General features: G+C 41.9%; 1 protein-coding gene across 3 annotated transcripts in view; it reads right to left on the bottom strand.

The window, feature by feature from the left end:
• The window catches only part of LOC124621787 (SURP and G-patch domain-containing protein 1), a 173,435-nt gene that overhangs the window by 35,134 nt on the left and 117,496 nt on the right, over window positions 1-20,805 (bottom strand). For all 3 annotated transcript variants that reach the window (XM_047147222.1, XM_047147221.1, XM_047147223.1), the window contains 2 exons: window positions 12,855-12,988; window positions 2,136-2,384 (listed from right to left, as the gene is read on the bottom strand). In XM_047147222.1, coding sequence (XP_047003178.1) covers window positions 2,136-2,384; window positions 12,855-12,988 — 383 coding nt within the window. The remainder of the gene's footprint in view (window positions 1-2,135; window positions 2,385-12,854; window positions 12,989-20,805) is intronic.

Raw genomic sequence — 20,805 nt, 5'->3', positions numbered from 1 at the left:
CCTCAACATGAAATGCACAGTAAATTTTCGGGTGATTCTCAACCATATACTGCCGATATTTTTTCCATCCTCAGGATACAGGCTATTCATCGCTAACAGAACAGCAGAATATTGTCAAAATTAAGTAATTGTGATCACAGCTTTTCATAGTGTTCACAGTGGCCACAGACTGTATCCAATGTGTGTGTGAGATGTGCTTGTGTTTTCTATTTCTGAAGGCCCTCTGGCTGAAGGCTTAAATGTTTAGCAGTCTTTTCATTGAGCCTGTCTGTGGTTCAATGCTTCCTCTATTATTGATTTATGTTTGTCTCTCAAAAAAAAAAAAAAAAAAAAAAAGCCATTAAATGTTACTACGCTGCAGCCTTATATAATAGTACAGAAAACGTCTTACAAAAATTTTTAAAAACGTACATGTACACGTATTTATAGTATGCGTCACACTGTAACATATTCAATATTAAACTGTTCTGTAGCTGTACCTTGTAACACTCCGGTTTGATCTTACTGACTTATCCCGCTTGATCGAGATCTGATAGCAGCCCAAAACAGATATTAATTAATGTGACCGTGTACCTAATGGGGCTGGCAATCGGATTGGACTGCTACGGAGTTGTTACATTCCATTTTGTCCTTCTCGAATGCTGTAATAATAAAATGTCTGGTGGCAAGAAGAACGACAACACAGCTTCATTAATCAATAACCTATATTCATCACAAAAACACAAAGTAAGGAGACAGCCACTGCCTTCGTCGTACAGAATTAATAACGGCTAATCTCAGCACAGGCCCTTTAGTTATTCATTATCGTCACACGCAATTTCAATCATTGTAATCCAACATTACAATCCAACACTGCAATCCAACACTGCAATCCAAATGATGCCGGCGCGGTAGACGCGTAATTACAAATATTGGCACAAAAATATCACTGAATCACACTATTAATGATACCTTTTCACTTTCCCGAATATTCCTAACACAAAGGGGTTAAACCACGGCGATGGCCACTCCCTTTGTCGGTACGGTCTTGCATTCCAGCAACAGACCTCCACCCGGCTCGGCCCACAGCGCGTACCACCCTACTATCTCAACACTCGCTCTCGCTCTCGCCACCCGACGCACACAATCGATTGTTTGTCCTGTCGACCTGTGCTGTCGCAAAACTTATAGTAAGGGCCTACGGACCCCTTACAACCTCCACCTAAAATATGCAGCCAATTTTCCTTTGGAACAACATGCCATTGGGGTGGGGAGGGGGAATGTGAGCACCGAGGGGGGGAAGGGACGTGCGAGTAATGAGAGGGGGGGGAAGGGACGCATGAGCAACGAAGAGCAGGGAGGAGGTGTGCGAGCAATAAGGGGCGTGGAGGGGGTGTGCGGGTAACTACAGGGAGGGAGGGGTGTGTGAGCTATGAAAGGCACGGAGGGTGTGTGCAAGCTACGGGAGGCAGGGAAGGGGTATGCAAGCAACTGGGAGGGGTTGGGGGCACAAGAGCAATGAGGGGGCGTCCAGGCACATTAAGTTGGGGAGGGGAGGGGGGGGGGGGGCAGCAGTGTGCTCATCAGGGAGCAGTCAGGGAATGTACGGACGCCCAAGGGAGCAAAGGAGGATGGGGTCTTCAAGATTGGGGGGGGGGGGGGGGGGGGGGGGTTGAGGAAGTGAACAAGTTATTGAACAAATAATAATTGGTACTCCTGGAAATTATCTCTAAAAGTATTGTTTTTTTAAAGGATTGTTTCTCATTACTTTGTACATGTCATGCTGTGAACCCACTGAACATAAAACATGCCACATTGTTAAACTTAAGTCACAAAAGAATCATATGAAGGTGAATAACCCAATCTTATGTTGTAATACATATTAGTCTTCAGTTATGAAAAGTCACAGAGATATATTTTGTATAATTTGTACTGCAAAATTTGTATCATTTAAATACCATCTTGTCGCTATTTGTTAGTGATACAAATTATGAATGTGTACCAAAATTACAATGTGTGTTTCTTTACAGTTTTAGAACAGCACACGCCAAAACAGCAGGAGTAGCAGCTCAACATCCTCATAGCATTAACTCTGAAAGGTGAGAACTCTTAACAATTGCTCATCATATGTTTTAGGAGCTAAATCAATTACAAACCTTTTCCATAAAGCGTTCCAGTTCATCTGGTGGCAAGAAATCACCAATATGATGCTTTCCTTCAGCCTTTTTAGTCAGTTCTTCAGCCCACAACTGCGTGGCTTCCATTTCAGCCATCCGTAATCTATGCTCCCATGTGCCTCCATCAGTCTCCTCATCACTGTCATATTCATACTTAAACTTCCCAGCGCGTGCAAGGCGTTCAATTTCTTGTCGCTTACGCAGCATATCTTGATAAAGCAAATTTATCTGTTTCAAAAGAACACGTCATTAATACATAAGATTTACACAAAAGAATCCACAGTGATCATGAGAAGTATCAAACAAAAACATCAATACAATAATAGTAGTTTCTTTAAAATGAGCCTTCACACAGACAATCAAACAAATTTTAATTAAAAAAAGTTTTAATACACAAGGTTCCACAAATTAACAAATTTTCAGTGCGAGATATCTGCATCTACATATATTCTCCACGGGTCACTGTACAGTGTGTGGCAGAAAGTATTTCATACAAATGTTACTGATTTTCTGTCATATTCCATTTGCATATCAAGAGAGGGAAAAATGACTGTCTCTCTACCTGCTCTAATCTCACATATCTTATTCTCATGATCCCTATGTGGGATATACGGTAATGGCAAGCATACTGGTCGCATAGTCTTCTCCAAATACAGATTCTCTAAATTTTCCCGACACAATTTTGCAAGAATACATCATCACTATTCAATTTCCCTGAACAATTCTGTTACACTTTTGTATGATCTATACTGACCTATTATGATCCCAGTAGGCTCTCTTCTAATTTGTTCAGTTTCTATTGTCATGCCTCCTTGACTCCCAACACTAAAACAAAATTCTAGAAGAAGTCACCAGTTGCGTATCTTATAGACTTTCATTTCGAGGTGCGACAAATCTGTCTTCCATTCCCCCTCCATGCTAATGATTTGATGTGACTGTCCTATTTCATACAGCTCCTCAGTATTACTCCTACATACTTGTACACTGGTGTACGAAACTCGGCGGAAGTAACTTGCACATTGTGTCACGGGCAAATATCATAGCTCAACGAAACTTGGAACATACAGGGAAAGAAATGCTAAAATACATTACAGAAGGTAACTGAACAAAATATCTGGTGAGACAAACCGAAAATTTTTATTCGAAAACAATAACTACACTAAGTCACCGTACTTTACGATGGTCCCTTGGACATTACAAAAGGTGGGACATGGATCTTAATAGGTTGTATGATCACCACAGACAGAAATGCATGTCACTGCAAATGTGCTTCCACGCTGGCCACAATGTTGGGAAGGAGTTCTTGTGGTAGGGCATTGCATTCCTCCACCAATGCAGCTGACAACTGTTGGATGGTTGCTGTGAATGTGGACATGTTGCAATACATCTCCCCAATGCATCCCACATGTGCTCGACGTGCTTTAAGTTGGGGAAATGGTCAGGCCAGTCCACTGGTCGAATATCCTCTCATTCCAAGAGCTGCTCCATCTCCACTGTCTGATGTGGTTGGACACTGTCATGCATTAAAAAGAAGTCAGGGCCGAATGCAACACCAAAAGGAGGTATGTGGGGAAGAGATACAGTGTCACAATAATGTTGTCCGATCAGTGTATCATTTTCAAAGATTGGGAAGTCAGTATCCCCAAGTGACATTATACCTCGCCACTCCTTAACAGCTGGACCACCAAAACAACCATGTTCGACAATGTTCCTGAGTGCATTACACATTCCCACCTCCACCATATGAGGGTACATTCAGAATCGCTACTCAGCCTGAATTTGTTCTCATCCAAGAAGAGCATGTGACCCCATTTCTCATTGGTCCACTCCTTACAGTCATAGCACCATTGCAAATGGTACTGCTGATGTGTGTATGTCAGTGGACATATTGTGCACAGACTAGGAGGTAATATCTCATTTTGTATCCCATGGTACCTCTAGCTGTTTACAGGGCTGCTACCATAGCAATGCTGTTCAGGTTGGGTGGGTGACAGAACCCCATTTTAGGAGGGGTGGGAGGTATCTCGGGCGGAATGTCCCTCATTTCATGGCATGATGATAGGCAATCAAAGCCCTAGTGAAGGATGTGGTTCAGTTGTTCCAGTCCAGGGTGGTACTGGGTGATCAATGGGACACTCCTTTGTGGCTCATTCTTGGGGCCAGTGGGAGGATTGGGGGTTTGAGGGGAAACAGTGGACTAAGTCTGGGGGATAAAGCCCATCTGTGTAGGTTTTAGTGAGATCCTCAACATACTGAGCAAGGGCATTTTGTCATTGCAGTTACACACTAACCGGGTGGCCAGGCTCTGCAGGAGTGACTTTTTGGTGTGAATGGGATAACAACAGTCAAACGCAGTACACTCTGTGACCAAGAGCAAAGTAGACTACCCTGTGGCACAAAAGGCATCTGAAAATAACACACTTGATTTCAATGGTTGCTTCACTACCCGAGCGCCCTGGATCTTTCCCCAGGGCGGAAAGATCCACCCACCTTTTCTGAACTGTGTAATTGTACTGGATGGTTACAATTAAAGTTCAGCTACTCACAGAGGTTAAGTGTAGCCTGTAATTATCACATGACTGAGAAACTTGATAGATATGCTAATCCATTAATGCAGAACTGATTTATGCACACAAAAAATGCTCCAATTTTGGTCACCAGGTGTACATCTGGCACCATACAGCATTTCACCACCATCTCCAACACTCATATCAAACAAACTGTGTAAGCAGTGGTTAATAATCCAATTAACTTTATGCCTTTCTCATTTGTTTGGCCTTTTCTGCCCGCATCCCATTCGTAATCTATCAAATACGGAAATATTTCTATACATCTCTTGCATTCACAGAGCCAAATTTGCACCTGGTGGCAAAAATTGGAACTAATTTTTTTTTCCAGCATAAAGAAGTTCTGCATTAATGCATTAGAATCTCTCCCAAGGGTCACTGCAATAAGATAGTTACAGCTTGCACTGGACTTCTGTGAGTAGCTGCACTTTAATTATAGCCACCCAGTATAAAAATAAGAAAACCTCTTAATGTACAAGCAATTTTTAAATAAATTAATGAATCTTTCTCTTTAAATGGCCTTCAATTTCATATTCTTTAATTAAGTTCAATCATTTTTATTTTAGTCAACTATTTCATTTTCTTTACTGAGTTTTACTTTTCCATGATCATCTGAACTATTATATCTACTTCTACATCCACACTATGCATACCACTGTGAAGTGCACGGCAGAAGTTATGTCCGTTATATCAGTTATTAGGGTTTCTTGCCATTCCACTCATGTATAGAGTGCAGGAAGAATGATTGTCTGAGTGCCTTGATGCATATTGCAGTTATTCTAATCTCATGTTGTTGTATACTCCTAGAGTCATAATTCAAAGTCAGCTCTTGAAACTTCGTTACTAGACTTTTTCAGCATAGCTTACATCTGTCTTCAAGAGTCTGTGGGTTCAGATCCTTCAGAATCACTGTGACACTTTCCCATGGATAAAAAAAACCTTGCTGCCCTTCTTTGAATACATTCAATAACTTCCGTTAGCCCTACCTGGGGCCCTATTCTGTATCGTTCATACCGAGCGGTGTAGTAGGTTACTCTCGGTAGTGATGTCATTTTTGGTTCTTTATCGAAGTCTCCTATTCAGTAAGCTTCTGAGACCTACTACCGAATGGTCCTCCCACCGATTTTACGACAATTGTACCGAGTGGTTTTGGATTTCGGTGTGGCCTTGTCGATCGGTGAGCTGTGGTTTATGTACACCTATAATTTGTTATTTTAAACATATTTAGTAGTCTTTGCTTTGGATTTAGTGATTGTGTTACTAAAGAATCACCAGAGGACATATCCGGTTGGAAAGTGAGTTCATAATAGACTATTTTCCTCTGTTACAAATATGGTTAGGTTGTTACTGTGAATGATTACATAAAAAAACGTTCTCGGTCAATATTCTTTCAAAATACATGTTTTTTAATGCAAATAAGAGTTTAAAGATCATTAAATATCAAGATATCAGCTCTGCTTATGTATATTGCATGAGTGTGAACTGACGTTACTAGTGACTTTATGTACTTTTCCTCACAAATGGTTTAGTTAGTAATTATCTAAATGTGTTTACAACATTCAAGTAACAATGGAAAGCAGTTATGTGAAGCCTGATATTGGAAACCTTCCAAACTATAATGCATTTATGACTTAACACAGCCCCTTTGTCAATGAAGTTAGCCTATGTTCCTCTACAAAATAGTATGAGAATTGAGCACTGTGCTTCTGTTGTTTGGCACGGCCAAGAGGTTAGCACGCCGGAATGCAAAGCGAAAGGACACGGGTTTGCGCATGGATGGGTGAAAAAATTTTTTTTTCATCTTCATATATGCAACATGTTCTGAGACATTGTTATTCATGTAAGTTAAGATTTTTCTGCAATATTCGTTATTACTTACACGTAAGAGCACACTTCCTCAATAATGATTTCGTGATTTGTGTGTGTTTAAAAAGCGAAATATGAAATTGCTGGAGATCAAATTATTGTGAGTGAAACAACTGACAGCGACCTTTATTTTTTTCTTGTCAGAAATAATTCATCATTTTTTCCGAATATGTAGCGATTTCCAAGTATGCAGTTACTCATGAATCTAAGAACACAACTTAAATTACTGGGAATGTAACTAGCAGCAGTCATCTCCATATTCTTGCTTGTCACAAGTATTTATCTGTAATCAAATCCTCAACAACAGTAGACAGAGAAGAAAGATCTCCGCCGTAATATTTTAGACTGTAGCACTATATAAGAAACATTTTCATTCGTAAGATGCCCGTTATGAACTTCGATGAACTGCAGGAGCTCTCAAAAACGCTTTTTTTCAATTTTGTTTTTAAGACCCAAGTCGTTGATGTATCATATAGGGAAGTGGGCTACTTAATCATTTCGATCTCTAGGAGTGAGTTATAACCACATTCTGTTTATCTTCTTATTCTTTGAAACTCTCAGAATCAATCTTTTGAGGGCCATATAAAATAGTGGCAGTGGTCACCAGGCTTGAATTACGATGGCAGTGTTCCACACACAGATTTTACAGTTTGTGTGTGGATCACCTCCATGAAGGCAAACTGAGTACTCCATTGCCGCCACATTATCCCCTACTTTAGTGTTTTCTGTAACTCATAACCATAACTTCGTCAAGAAGCTCAATCAGGCACGTGCATTAGTTTTGACTTGATTCTAGACCATTTCAGGTAAAATACACTAATCTTGAATAATGACCATCTATTTTATATGGCCCGTATTGCCGGGTGTTACACATTAGATTTAGACCTGTTCATAAGTTCAATCATGACCATTTGTGTGCTAAGTCAATAGCATGTTCATGCGTTGTAACCATAGCTAAGCAAGTGCTTAACATTTACGTCTCAAAAATTTCTAGACCTAGTCATAATAATGACAATGTTGGCTTTATATTATCCTTCCCACTTCTAATGTTTTTTTTAGGTGATTAAACTTCGCGCTTAAGCACAAAATTTTCCTCGACAGGCCATACCTTGTAAGCACATGATATCTTCCTCATATCATGACCAATGAATACTTCACAAATGTTAAGATAATCGATCTAAGTACGTTCTGCACAGGATAACATATATGCCCTTTTCCTCAGCTATACCTTTTATTTCACTGTACTAGTAAATTCAAGGTCAGGAGTTAGGTTTGCTTCTTGTCACAACAAGTAACTATCACACAGTTTATGCGTAGGCGCAAGGTATTGTGTCCGCCTAGGCGGGGCTCATGATGCTATGGTCAGTTCCAGTACAGCACTCATGGCTGCCGCATCGCGGTCGCGAAGTGGGACTGAGGCAGTTTCGGATAAGTTTTTACAGTCTGACGATAATTTATGGATTTGTAGTTTTAGCTTGACAATGTCCACGATGGACAAACGGTAGTTACTTTTACTCTGAAGAACGTGGGGTTATCCCGACTGAAACCTAGGTAAATTTTAGGTAAACGTTGTAACTGAGGCTGTTGGTTATTAAAATTAATCTGCAGAATACAGTCAAATACGCTAAATGATTCCAAGTGTGAACTCATTGATATTATTCTTTTAGGGTACCATGTTTTTGTTTTTTGTTCTGTGAACAATTTTACATTTTTGAAAATTTAAAGCAACTTGCCAATCTGTGCAACACTTTGGAATCTTATCAAGATCTGACAAAATATTTATGCAGCTTCTTTCACATAGTACTTCATTATAGATAACTGCATCACCTGCAAGAAGCTGGAGGTTGTTATTAAAATTGTCCGCAAGGTCATTAATATACAACATGAAGAGTAAGGGTCCCAACACATTTCCCTGGGTTACACCTGAAGTTACTTCTAAATCTGACGATGATTCTCCAGCCCAGATAACATGTTGGGTTCTCCCTGCCAAAAAGTCCTCAAAGCAGTCACAAATTTCACTTGACACCCTATATGATTGTGCTTTTGACAATAAGCATAGGTGTTGTACTGAGTCAAATGCTTTTTGGAAATCAAGAAATACTGCATCTACCTGACTGTGTTGATAAAAAGCTTTCAGTGTGAAAACTGCGAGTTGGATTTCCCATGATCGATGTTTCTTCGAATCCATGCTGGTTGGCACAGAGGAGGTCATTCTGTTTGAGATATCTCATTATGTTTCAGCTCAGAGCATGTTCTAAGATTCTAAAACAAATCGATGTCAAGGATTGGATGGCAGTTTTGTGGATCGCTTCTACTACCCTCCTTGTACATGGATATGATCTGTGCTTTTTTCCAAGAACATGGTACTGTAATATTAATTTCATTTCCCTTCCTCTTAACCCATGTTTACTTTTCACTTTGTCACTGTCATCTGAAATGAAGCTGGCACGTTGTTTACCAATGTATTATTTCAAACATCCCTCTCTTGTCTCCTACCATTCTGATACCAGATGGGTCCTTCTCATTGTGGGGTCTGAGTGACCTGCCCTTCCCATCTTAACTTTCCTAACCTACCACTCTTACCTCATTAAGGAAAGAACTAATAGTTCTGAAAGCTATGATCATTTTTGTCTTTTGTGTTTGTCTATAGGCAGTACTAAGAATTTCATCTTCTGAAAGGAAGTACTGTCTGCTGTTCTATCTCACAATTTTATAGTTTTCTCAAGTGACTTTTCCTTTTGGTACAGATAATAATATTTTCCATGTCTGCTGATTATCCTGACTTCTAAAAAGAGTTCATTAAATTTATCAAAACGTGTCTCTATTAGCCTCTCTCCCTCTTCAATGCTCTTGTTCAAATGGCTCTGAGCACTATGGGACTTAACATCTGAGGTCATCAGACCTCTAGAACTTGGAACTACTTAAACCTAACTAACCTAAGGACATCACACACATCCATGCCCGAGGCAGGATTCGAACCTGGGACCATAGCGGTCGCACTGTTCCACACTGAAGCGCCTAGAACCACTCGGCCACACCGGCCGGCAATGCTCTTGTTCATTTTATTAATATCCAATTATTTGGAATTTTTGTTCACACGGTGTTTCAAAAAGAGTGACCTGACTTCCAAATTCCCTACTTACTGACAAAAACAGAATGCAAACACGGAATAAATTGCAAAATACACACAAAATCTTAAAGTTTTAGGTATGCTACTGCAAATGCTCCCTGTGTCCACCATAAGCAGCATGAACAATGTCTAAATGATTATAAACTCTACACAATATATCTGCTTTTACAAAAGTTATGGCGGCTGTTATCCCGTTCTTCATTTCTGCTATATCGTGAGGTAAACAGGAGATGAACACAATTTCCTTCATACATCCCCATAAGTAAAAATCACACAAAGTCATGTCTGGCATTCTCGAAGACCAAGAATGCAGTGCAGAATCTCTGGGTCTCATGCGCCCAATCCAGTGTTGAGGCAGAATGTCATTGAGATACTGACATACGTTGTTGTGCCAGTGTGGTGGAGCTCCATCCTGTTGGAAAATGGAGTCATCAGAGTACTCCTCAAGTTGTGGAAAAAGTCAATTCTGCAGCATTTGAATATAGCTCTTTCCAGTCACTGTTTTCCTCAAAAACGAAGGGGCTGTACACTTTTTCACAAGAAATGGCATAAAAAATGTTCACTTCAGCTGAGCCTCTTTCATGCCCAATAACGTAACAAGGGTTCTAAAGTCCCCATACGCTCATGTTACATCGGGTTACTTTACTGCTAACATGAAATGTTGCTTCATCACTGAAAACTAACCACGGTAAAAATGTATCATCTTCTGTGTCCTCTACCAGAGCATTGCTGAAGTCAATCTGTTCCCATTTATCACCAAACAAATGAGCTTGCACCAATCATAGTCTGTATGGTTTATAGATAAAAACAATGCCTTAACATTCACCAGTCAGTCATATAAGGCATGAAGTATTCCCAGTTCTCTGTGTGCGTGGCAAGCAGACTTTCATGGACTCTGCTCAAAAGCCTGCAGAGTCTCTCCACTGTGTCATCAGAAGTGTGAGGTTGATCTGGGCTCTTACCTCTGCACAAGCATCCTGTCTCTTCAAATTGATACCGATGATGAATGTTTTTGGGTGCAGATGAATAAATGCCAAGATGCCAATGATAAGCACACTGGACCAAAACCATTGACTCACTCTTTCCCAACTGCCACACACAAAATGCTTTCTGTTGAGCTGACGCCATCTTACTTCTGACTGATTGCAGAGTGAGATGACGCATTGACTGACATCTAATGGTGATTTTCTGAAACTCTAGGCCACATCCATTCAAACAGCACACATTTTCTTGCCTGCATGTCCCATGTTTTGTAATTATTACTGTCCAAAATAAGGCCATTCTTTTTGAAACACCCCGTACATATAAAGTGAATTATATTTATTTGACAAAACATTCTACTACAGTTTGAGGTCTGTTTTATTTTTCTTGCTTCTTCTGCTATACAAGATTAACAGTGTTCCTTCTTTGCCTGCAGGTATAAGCTACACACTATTAAACCGAAATATTTCACTGAAAGTGAGTCTTCCACAATTATCATCACTTAATTACCATAAATTCTACAAGGTGTACAACTTTGCCTCCACCATTTCCCCCCCTACATTTGAGGCTTTAATGAAACAAATTGGTTACACATGTATCATTCAACATATTTTCAATCACTGGCCACTACTTTCTCCCATCTTTTGGGCAGTGTACGAATCCCGTGTCAAAAAAATTGTTCATCTTTTGAAGAGATCCACGAATCGATCCAGTTTGTGACTTCTTCATGAGATCAGAAGTGTTGGTCAGCCAGGCCACGCACCATTGATCTCAATAGGTGATAGAGGGAGCAATGTCTGGAGAAAACGGCAGGTGGGGTAGGACTTCCCATTTTAACGTTTCCAAGTACGTTTTGACCTCTTTTCGCAACGTGGGGCTGAGTTATGTTGCAGATGAGAAGACACATTGACTGACTTCTAATGGCGATTTTCTGAAACTCTAGGCGGCACCCATTCAAACAGTACACATTTTCTTGCCTGCATGTCCCATGTTTCGTAATTATTACACATCACTTTATTGTGCCTCTCGCTGTATTGCGGCCATTTGTCTTTTAATGCTCTGCTCAAACGCATTAATTGCATTCGATGAGCACCTGTGATTGTTTCACTTGGTTTTAACACCTCACAGTACACGAGAATGAGCTGGTCCCACCAAATGCAGAGCATGATCTTGAAGCTGTGAATATTCGGTTTGGCTGTTGACGTGGAAGCATGGCCGGGATATCCCCATGATTTTTTGCATTTATGGTTATCGTAATAAACCCATTTTTTGTCCCCGGTCACAATGCGATGCACAAATCCCTTCCGTTTCTGCCTCTGAAGCAACTGTTCACAAACACGCAAACGCTGTTCAACGTCTCTTGGTTTCAGCTCATACACGACCCAAGCTGCTCCTTCCCAAATCATGCCCATAGCCTTGAGACGCTTTGAAATGCCTTGCTGTGTCACTCCCACTAATCTTGTCAATTCTTCTCGAGTGACGCGAATCTTCACTGTGCAATGTCTCCAATTCTGCATATTATCTCTTCCACCACTATGCTGGTCTACGGCATTAAAATCACTGTTCTTGAAGCATTGAAACCACTCACAACACATTCTTTCACTATTAGTGTCCTTACCATACGTACTTGAGAGCATTCGATGAGACTCAGCCGCTGTTTTCTTCATACTGAAACAAAACAGTAACACCTCCAGCAAATGACAAGAATTAGGCTCGTAAACTGTAATTTTCAATCACGAACAACTTTATGATGCAGACAAAAATCAACTGTGTTTGAATGAGGTTATGTTGAACGAGGTCCAAGCTAACTGCCCAACGTCTGGGATCTGTTTCCTTTGACCGCTACTTACCATTGTCACCGCCTATCGGCAAAAGCAAAATTGTACACCTTCTACTGCATTTCTTGCATTAATTCCTGACAACACTTTTTACTTACCGATCATTGTGCAAAACTATTTAGGGGAGGGGGGGGGGGGGGGGGGGGAGGAAAAAAGTAGAAATGTTGTTGCTCAAGCAGATTATAAAACAAGGTGAATATCAGTATGCTGCATAAATGGGCAATGAATCAATGTGGCAGTGCAGTAATCAACAATTAGAAGCAAAAATAAATACATGATCACCTCACTTTCATAATTATATGATAACATATACTACCTTGTAATGGTCCTCTGCCTTCTTCCAGTCCTCTTCTGATAGACTGCTAGTTCCAAACGCTTGAACTGCATACTGAATAAGAGCAGGATGATTGCGTGATATTTTTGTAAGTAATGGGCTGGTACCTGTGATTGCTGTTGGCAAAAAATATAAAACTTTACAATCAAGTTTGCAGCTCAATGAAATGATTCATGTTAAGCCGATCATAGAATAGGAAGAAAATGTTGCAAGAGATAAGTATTTAGAAAATTATGATTAAACAGCTGAAAGACATTTTCCACACATCCGCCTTCCGTCTCCTACTACACCACTGTAACTAAGGTTTTGTCCCCCATCCAAACACTTCACTGTGACCACAACTCTGAGTTGTAAATAGAGCAACAGCATAGATCAACTAACCAAATGCACATTCACCATTCAATTGTGGCCAAGAGAAAATTGGATTGTCCATCTGAGTGGAAAGTACCAATAAGTGTACAGGGGTAAACTTAAATGGCTGTGAATATCTGTGCACTATTTGGACTCAGATTCTGTGCTCATCAGAACAATGAATATATCATTAACACATGTGATGCCAGTACTGGTATTCTCAGATCTGCCATTACAGTAGAGCTGGAAGTCGTCAGTACAGTAATAAATTTTTTACAGGAAAACAGTACTAAGATGTCATTGACATACGTGGGGGAACTACAGCAGACCTAAGAGTGTGTCCTATGGCAGTTCAGACAGCAAACTACTTTTTGTTCCTCAAGCAGATTTAAAACCATTTCATCTCTCTGTCTGAAAATTCTAGGAGTAACAATTCTGCAAGCAAGAAGTCAAAGTTGGCGTTTCCAAAACTTTTCTAAAGTGTAGCTTACAGATGTCGATAGTCTATTGTGTATTTCAGGCTATCACTTACCTTAGATAGTGCAGTATTCAGTCCATTAACATTTACACAAATGAGACACACTGTCATACATGATGAAAGATGATGAACGTGCCTTTGCAATCAGTCAGTTCTTTGTAGCCATCATATTCCAACCCTTTGGATACAGTGGGTGAAAGGTGTATTGTGATTGGCTGGTAATCATAAGATTGTTGTGATTATTACTCTTTGGGATAGGTGAGATTAAACTTTATTTCCATTCAATGGGATGCACCCAATTTGCATATGTTTGTTACGATTGGTATGCAACATTATTGAGCATGATTGTAGTGGGACAATCATTGTCTGTGGTTTCACAGGATTTTCTTACTACTATTTCTCTTGTTGCAAATATTCAAACATTATTTGTGGGAAAAGTGTTTATTTGAGATATACAGTCTCAGGATTATGGTGAATAAGCAGAAGCATATCCAGCACAAGGTACTGAGGGAATGCTAATACACTTCTTATTTTTGATCACAAATTGTGGACACTAACAAATATAATTTTGATCGCTGTTTCCATGCCTCTCTGTCTCCTGCTGTCCTCTGCCAGCGGAAGCCTAAGATTTTCTTCAGTGCTCTATCCCAGTGGTCAGGTGGTCTCCCTTGTGGTCTCTCTCTCTCTCTCTCTCTCTCTCTCTCTCTCTCTGAATCCATTTTAGTACAGTCTTGTCCCTCTGCTGTCATTTTTTGTGTAATACACTCCTGGAAGTGGAAAAAAGAACACATTGACACCGGTGTGTCAGACCCACCATACTTGCTCCGGACACTGCGAGAGGGCTGTACAAGCAATGATCACACGCACGGCACAGCGGACACACCAGGAACCGCGGTGTTGACCGTCGAATGGCGCTAGCTGCGCAGCATTTGTGCACCGCCGCCGTCAGTGTCAGCCAGTTTGCCGTGGCATACGGAGCTCCATCGCAGTCTTTAACACTGGTAGCATGCTGCGACAGCGTGGACGTGAACCGTATGTGCAGTTGACGGACTTTGAGCGAGGGCGTATAGTGAGCATGCTGGAGGCCGGGTGGACGTACCGGCGAATTGCTCAACACGTGGGGCGTGAGGTCTCCACAGTACATCGATGTTGTCGCCAGTGGTCGGCGGAAGGTGCACGTGCCCGTCGACCTGGGACCGGACCGCAGCGACGCACGGATGCACGCCAAGACCGTAGGATCCTACGCAGTGCCGTAGGGGACCGCACCGCCACTTCCCAGCAAATTAGGGACACTGTTGCTCCTGGGGTATCGGCGAGAACCATTCGCAACCGTCTCCATGAAGCTGGGCTACGGTCCCGCACACCGTTAGGCCGTCTTCCGCTCACGCCCCAACATCTTGCAGCCCGCCTCCAGTGGTGTCGCGACAGGCGTGAATGGAGGGACGAATGGAGACGTGTCGTCTTCAGCGATGAGAGTCGCTTCTGCCTTGGTGCCAATGATGGTCGTATGCGTGTTTGGCGCCGTGCAGGTGAGCGCCACAATCAGGACTGCATACGACCGAGGCACACAGGCCAACACCCGGCATCATGGTGTGGGGAGCGATCTCCTACACTGGCCGTACACCACTGGTGATCGTCGAGGGGACACTGAATAGTGCACGGTACATCCAAACCGTCATCGAACCCATCGTTCTACCATTCATAGACCGGCAAGGGAACTTGCTGTTCCAACAGGACAATGCACGTCCGCATGTATCCCGTGCCACCCAACGTGCTCTAGAAGGTGTAAGTCAACTACCCTGGCCAGCAAGATCTCCGGATCTGTCCCCCATTGAGCATGTTTGGGACTGGATGAAGCGTCGTCTCACGCGGTCTGCACGTTCAGCACGAACGCTGGTCCAACTGAGGCGCCAGGTGGAAATGGCATGGCAAGCCGTTCCACAGGACTACATCCAGCATCTCTACGATCGTCTCCATGGGAGAATAGCAGCCTGCATTGCTGCGAAAGGTGGATATACACTGTACTAGTGCCGACATTGTGCATACTCTGTTGCCTGTGTCTATGTGCCTGTGGTTCTGTCATTGTGATCATGTGATGTATCTGACCCCAGGAATGTGTCAATAAATTTTCCCCTTCCTGGGACAATGAATTCACGGTGTTCTTATTTCAATTTCCAGGAGTGTATATTCTGCTCATTTCTGTTTTAGAGCCTCTGCCCTTTCCACAACATCCTGAACTCCTTTATGACTCCTATTCTTCATTTCTTTCCCAATCATTCTTAGTGAGATCTAGGAACAACCTTCCCATAGTCTTTCCAAATGTCCTTTATATCCATTATATGCTCCAGATAAACACATTCATTAACACTTTATGCAATTTTTGTTCAGTATTATTTTTCTTGCAGTTACCTACTTCCTGTGGATCAAATTTGTTTTGCACAGCATTAGGCAGCTACTTCCGTCCATGTAGCACCATAACAGAGCACACCATTTTGCTTGTAAACTGTTATGAGCTTTTAACCAGAAGCAACTTATTTTGATTTTTCTGTGTGGTTTTTAGTTTAAATTCTTAAATTTCTTGTGTGCTTATAAGCACAGTCCCATTTTTAATAATTACCTAGTATATAATTCAGCCAGCTTTAGTATGTATAGGGACACTGATTGATGTGTTTGGATGTGAGCTGATTTGGTTATCCTCCACCACACCTTGAGGTGGTGTTGACTTCGGTCATGCAGCTTGACACTGTTGCCAAAGGGGGAGCGGATGTGGGGATCAAAGGGACGTCCAGCAAATCACATGATGGGGGAGAAGATAGTGGGCACAGACTGAGTAGAGAACAGGTGGTTGGAGGGAGGAGAGAGAAAAACGTCACACCGGCCCTTGAGCAGTCAGTTCAACAGCATACCTGATAATGGCAACATGAATGCTCGCTGTAATACTGTGCTATTTAGACACTGAAATCAGCATTCACCTGTGAACTATTCTGTTACGAATTACGGTGGTAGAAGCTGTAGAATCGCATCTCATGCCTCTACAAGGAGAAGTTGTCTCTCAGTGTGGCAACTCCCTTCATTTGTCTCCACAGACCGCTGCAGACGACGTGCTGCACTCACCATACATCGGTGGCCAGCAAAGCTCCCGTCAGCAAGTGTACCATCATCTTACTCCAGTGCATCCATGCTGGTAACTTCCACTGTGTGTAGACTTTGAACCCCATGCCTTCAGGAAGGCGCATGCACTCTTAACCACCATGAGACCTAGTCTTTGCTCCTGCTTCAGTAAACAGCTCCTGATTGCATTCTTGGCAGCTCAAATTGCACAACGTAATGCGGCTTGGGAGCTTCGCTAACACACTTCACCACAGATTTTTTTTATCAGTGAAATTTCGTATTTGGAACCAGTTTACCATAGATTCTCACAGACATTCAGTCCCATCTTCCTTACCCCAGTTTTGAACTACACTTTCTCAGTAGGCTTCACAGTTCTGCAGTACAGTCTAATGCCCCTTTATCTGCACTGGGTTAATAAGTGAGTTCAGTGAGCACTTGTTCAATTTAATTACAAGCAAGTACCAGAAGTAACAAATGACTCTTTTACCCATTTCACGTCTGGCCATTTGTCCACACCTTTACTGCACACCTTTACTGCCTAACTGTGCCCAGAGAGAAATCCCTTTCTGACTGTGCTGGCTCCCTTCACTGTCAGACGAGTCAATTTCACTTGATAACTTGAATATCTCCTCTTTTCATTATCCGTCGTTTATACCCTACTGTTGGACGCAAGGAACGGATGCTACCCGAAAAATCTCCTGTCTGTGCTAACATAATAGGTTTCCTGTACAGTGATTTCTTTAATGTTCCTTAGCGTTTGATTTTGGAACATGAACACTTCTCCAATGATATCTTCTTGATGGTTTTAATCAGCATCTATTGATGTACATTGCCTTAGAGAGAGACTTAAAGTGTGAGGCACTGTCTCATCAAACACTGTAATCTGTAGCTAAAATCTACCCGTTTCTGAACTACAGGTTACGAGCCAAGATTCTTATTTAATTCCGCAAATTAAATTTATTTTCTCCTAACCTTCCAGTTGTGTGGTGGAAACTAGTTCTTTAGAATAAAGCTGAGATTACTTTCATCAAAAGCAACTGTAAGTTTCACCTCTATGCCCATGAGATCACACAAAATGGCTTATGTGTTACTCTCAGTGTATTGTATTATTATATGTTATTTGTTTAAATTTTTGTTCACTTAAAAGTGTGCTTACACTGGTAGGTTGCACATCTGATTTCCATAGTGCTAGTCACTAATAATAGTAGTAATAATAATAATTAATTATAATACTAATAATAATGACAACAATTGTGAAGAAAATGAAGTTATTCCTTCAGCAGCATGGAAAGACTTGACAAGCTGCACCACAGAGAAGCTGTTTGCTGAGTGCCTCTGCATTCCTTATGAGATGGTGTGAAGAACATGTGGCATCAAACTTTGCCATGTAATGCATTACAGAGTCAGTAGCAGCCTGAAGAATCAAGAAATTTGCCAGCCCATCCCTGGTAGGGGAAAGAGTACATTTCATGCACTGGTGCCTCGACTCGACTAACAAAAAACTATTGAAATTACATCTATGACTGGCCAACCAGTTAAATTTCTTGATGTGAGAATGGACTGATGCTGTCACATGGTGCATGGGTTCCACACAAAGGCAGGCCATCGGACAGCAAACAGCAAAATTCAAGAGTATATCAAAGATGCTGCCTGCAAGACTATCTTCAGGCCCTCAGTCAAGCAGTTGTATGAGGATGTAGTTTCAGTTTTTAGAAAGGACTACATTTTGCAGCCACTCCTAAATCTGCACATATCACAGACATCATCAGAGCCATGAAACCACGAAACAGGCAGCTGCACGACTACCACCTGAAGCAGTCGTAGAATACATTGTGAAACCTGTCGTGTTTTCATATGAACAAAACCTATGAAACCAAACATCTCCAGCAGAGAGAGGGCAGCCATACAAAAACTAAGAGGAGATATAGACTTTGTTGTCTTATTAGCTGATAAAGGCAATGCACCTGTGGTCCTGTCTCACCAGGATTAGACTGAGAAGATGCATGGCACGCTAGAAGACTGTGCATAATGGAAGATCCACACTGGTCCCACGAAGAGGGTGGAGAGGAAGACTATGTGCTTCTCAAAGAATCCAGCTCGCCAGACAAAGTTGTTAAGAATCTATGACAGAGAGCACCAGTTCCCCAAACCTACATGGACTTCCAAAAGTTCACAAAGATGGGGTGCCTTTACACCCAATTGTTGCCAACATTGGTGACCCAACGTACTCACCTGCTAAGTACCTCCACGATTTGCTTAGCCCTAATGTCGGAAGGTGATTATAAGTATAACCCTCTGAATTTTTTTGGACACCTTAATAACTTTAAGCTTAAGGATAGCGATATCCTTGTGAGCTTCAATGTTACCTCTCTTTTCACTAGCGTGCCTTTATAAGAATCCTTAGAACTTATTTGCCAGAAATTTGACAGAGATGAGAAACCTTTACAGGCATGTTTTGACAACTACACACTTTTACTTCAATGATGGTTACTATGAGCTGACGGAAAGAATAGCTGTGGGGATTCAACTTTCAACTGTTGTCGCCGATGTGTATACGGACATTTTGAGAAGGAAGCTTTCTAATGAGCCCAATGGAAACCTACCTGTTTTTTTCCAGTACATAGGCAACACCTTCGTTGTCTGGCCACATGGAAGAGACAAGCTGAATAATTTCATGCAACAGAACATCAGTTTTACCATGGGAGTCAATGTGGATCAATTGATTCCCTTTCCTGGTAAAAAGGGCAGACAGCACATTGGGCCACGGCCTGTACAGGATGAAGGTGCACACTGACATATACCTACAAGCTGACAGCTGGCAACATCTGACATAGAGGAATGGGGTGCTAAAAACATTGGTACACAGTGCTTGCACCCTCTCAGACAATGTAAGTCTCAAATAAGAACTTCAACATTTGAAGACAGTGTTCTGCAGTGACAGCTTCTTCGGGTGACAAATTTGGAGAGCCCTCAGTCCTGCACCCATTGTACAACCAGAAGAAGCAGGAGAACTTCAGGAGGATGTGGCTAATGTGTTTATTCCATTTTGTGGTGCATTATCTGGGAAGATAGGATGAATGGTCTGGAAATATCAATTGAAGGCAGTCTTTCACCAACCAATTAAAACACAGGCATTTGCTTGGTAGTGTCCAAGATGACCTTGGACCACGGAAATCTGGCATCTACCAGATACAAAGCCAATGTGCAAGACATATATAGGTCAGATAGTGCATACTGTCTAAGACCTTTGCTGAGAACATTGATGGCACATTAGATTGCAACAGTTTAACAAGTTGGCAGTCATGGAATATTGCCTTTCAGAATTACATAGAATTGATTATGGGTTAACTACAAATGTCTAACATGTGGGACTGTGTAATTAAAGAATCTAAACGAACTCGAGTAAGGGAACCACTGACCAATCATGATATTGGCTACACCCTTAGCACAACACTTAGTCTGATTAAAAGAGAAAGAGATATCACACACTGAACTCACTTTGGGGGCAGACTGAGCAAGAGCAGAGATGCTGCAAGCAGGCATCTCTGGGTGCAAAATGAGTACAGAGCAATGAGTCAACGAGAGGAGTGGAAGAAGGTGCTGGGTATGGACCACGGAGTGAGTGGGTTATTGGAGGGAAGGACGGGGGAAGAGGTGAAAGCATTGCACCGGTCCCTAAGCACTCAGTTCATCAGCTTACCTGATGCCAATGTCTTTGCTTACCGAAATATCATGCCCATTGGACACTGATATCTGGCTATTTAACTATGAACTACACTCCTGGAAATGGAAAAAAGAACACATTGACACCGGTGTGTCAGACCCACCATACTTGCTCCGGACACTGCGAGAGGGCTGTACAAGCAATGATCACACGCACGGCACAGCGGACCCACCAGGAACCGCGCTGTTGGCCGTCGAATGGCGCTAGCTGCGCAGCATTTGTGCACCGCCGCCGTCAGTGTCAGCCAGTTTGCCGTGGCATACGGAGCT

The sequence above is a fragment of the Schistocerca americana genome, chromosome 7 (assembly GCF_021461395.2).
Source record: "Schistocerca americana isolate TAMUIC-IGC-003095 chromosome 7, iqSchAmer2.1, whole genome shotgun sequence".
Classification (NCBI taxonomy): Eukaryota; Metazoa; Arthropoda; class Insecta; order Orthoptera; family Acrididae; genus Schistocerca; species Schistocerca americana.
This window is presented reverse-complemented; position numbering and strand designations above follow the sequence as displayed.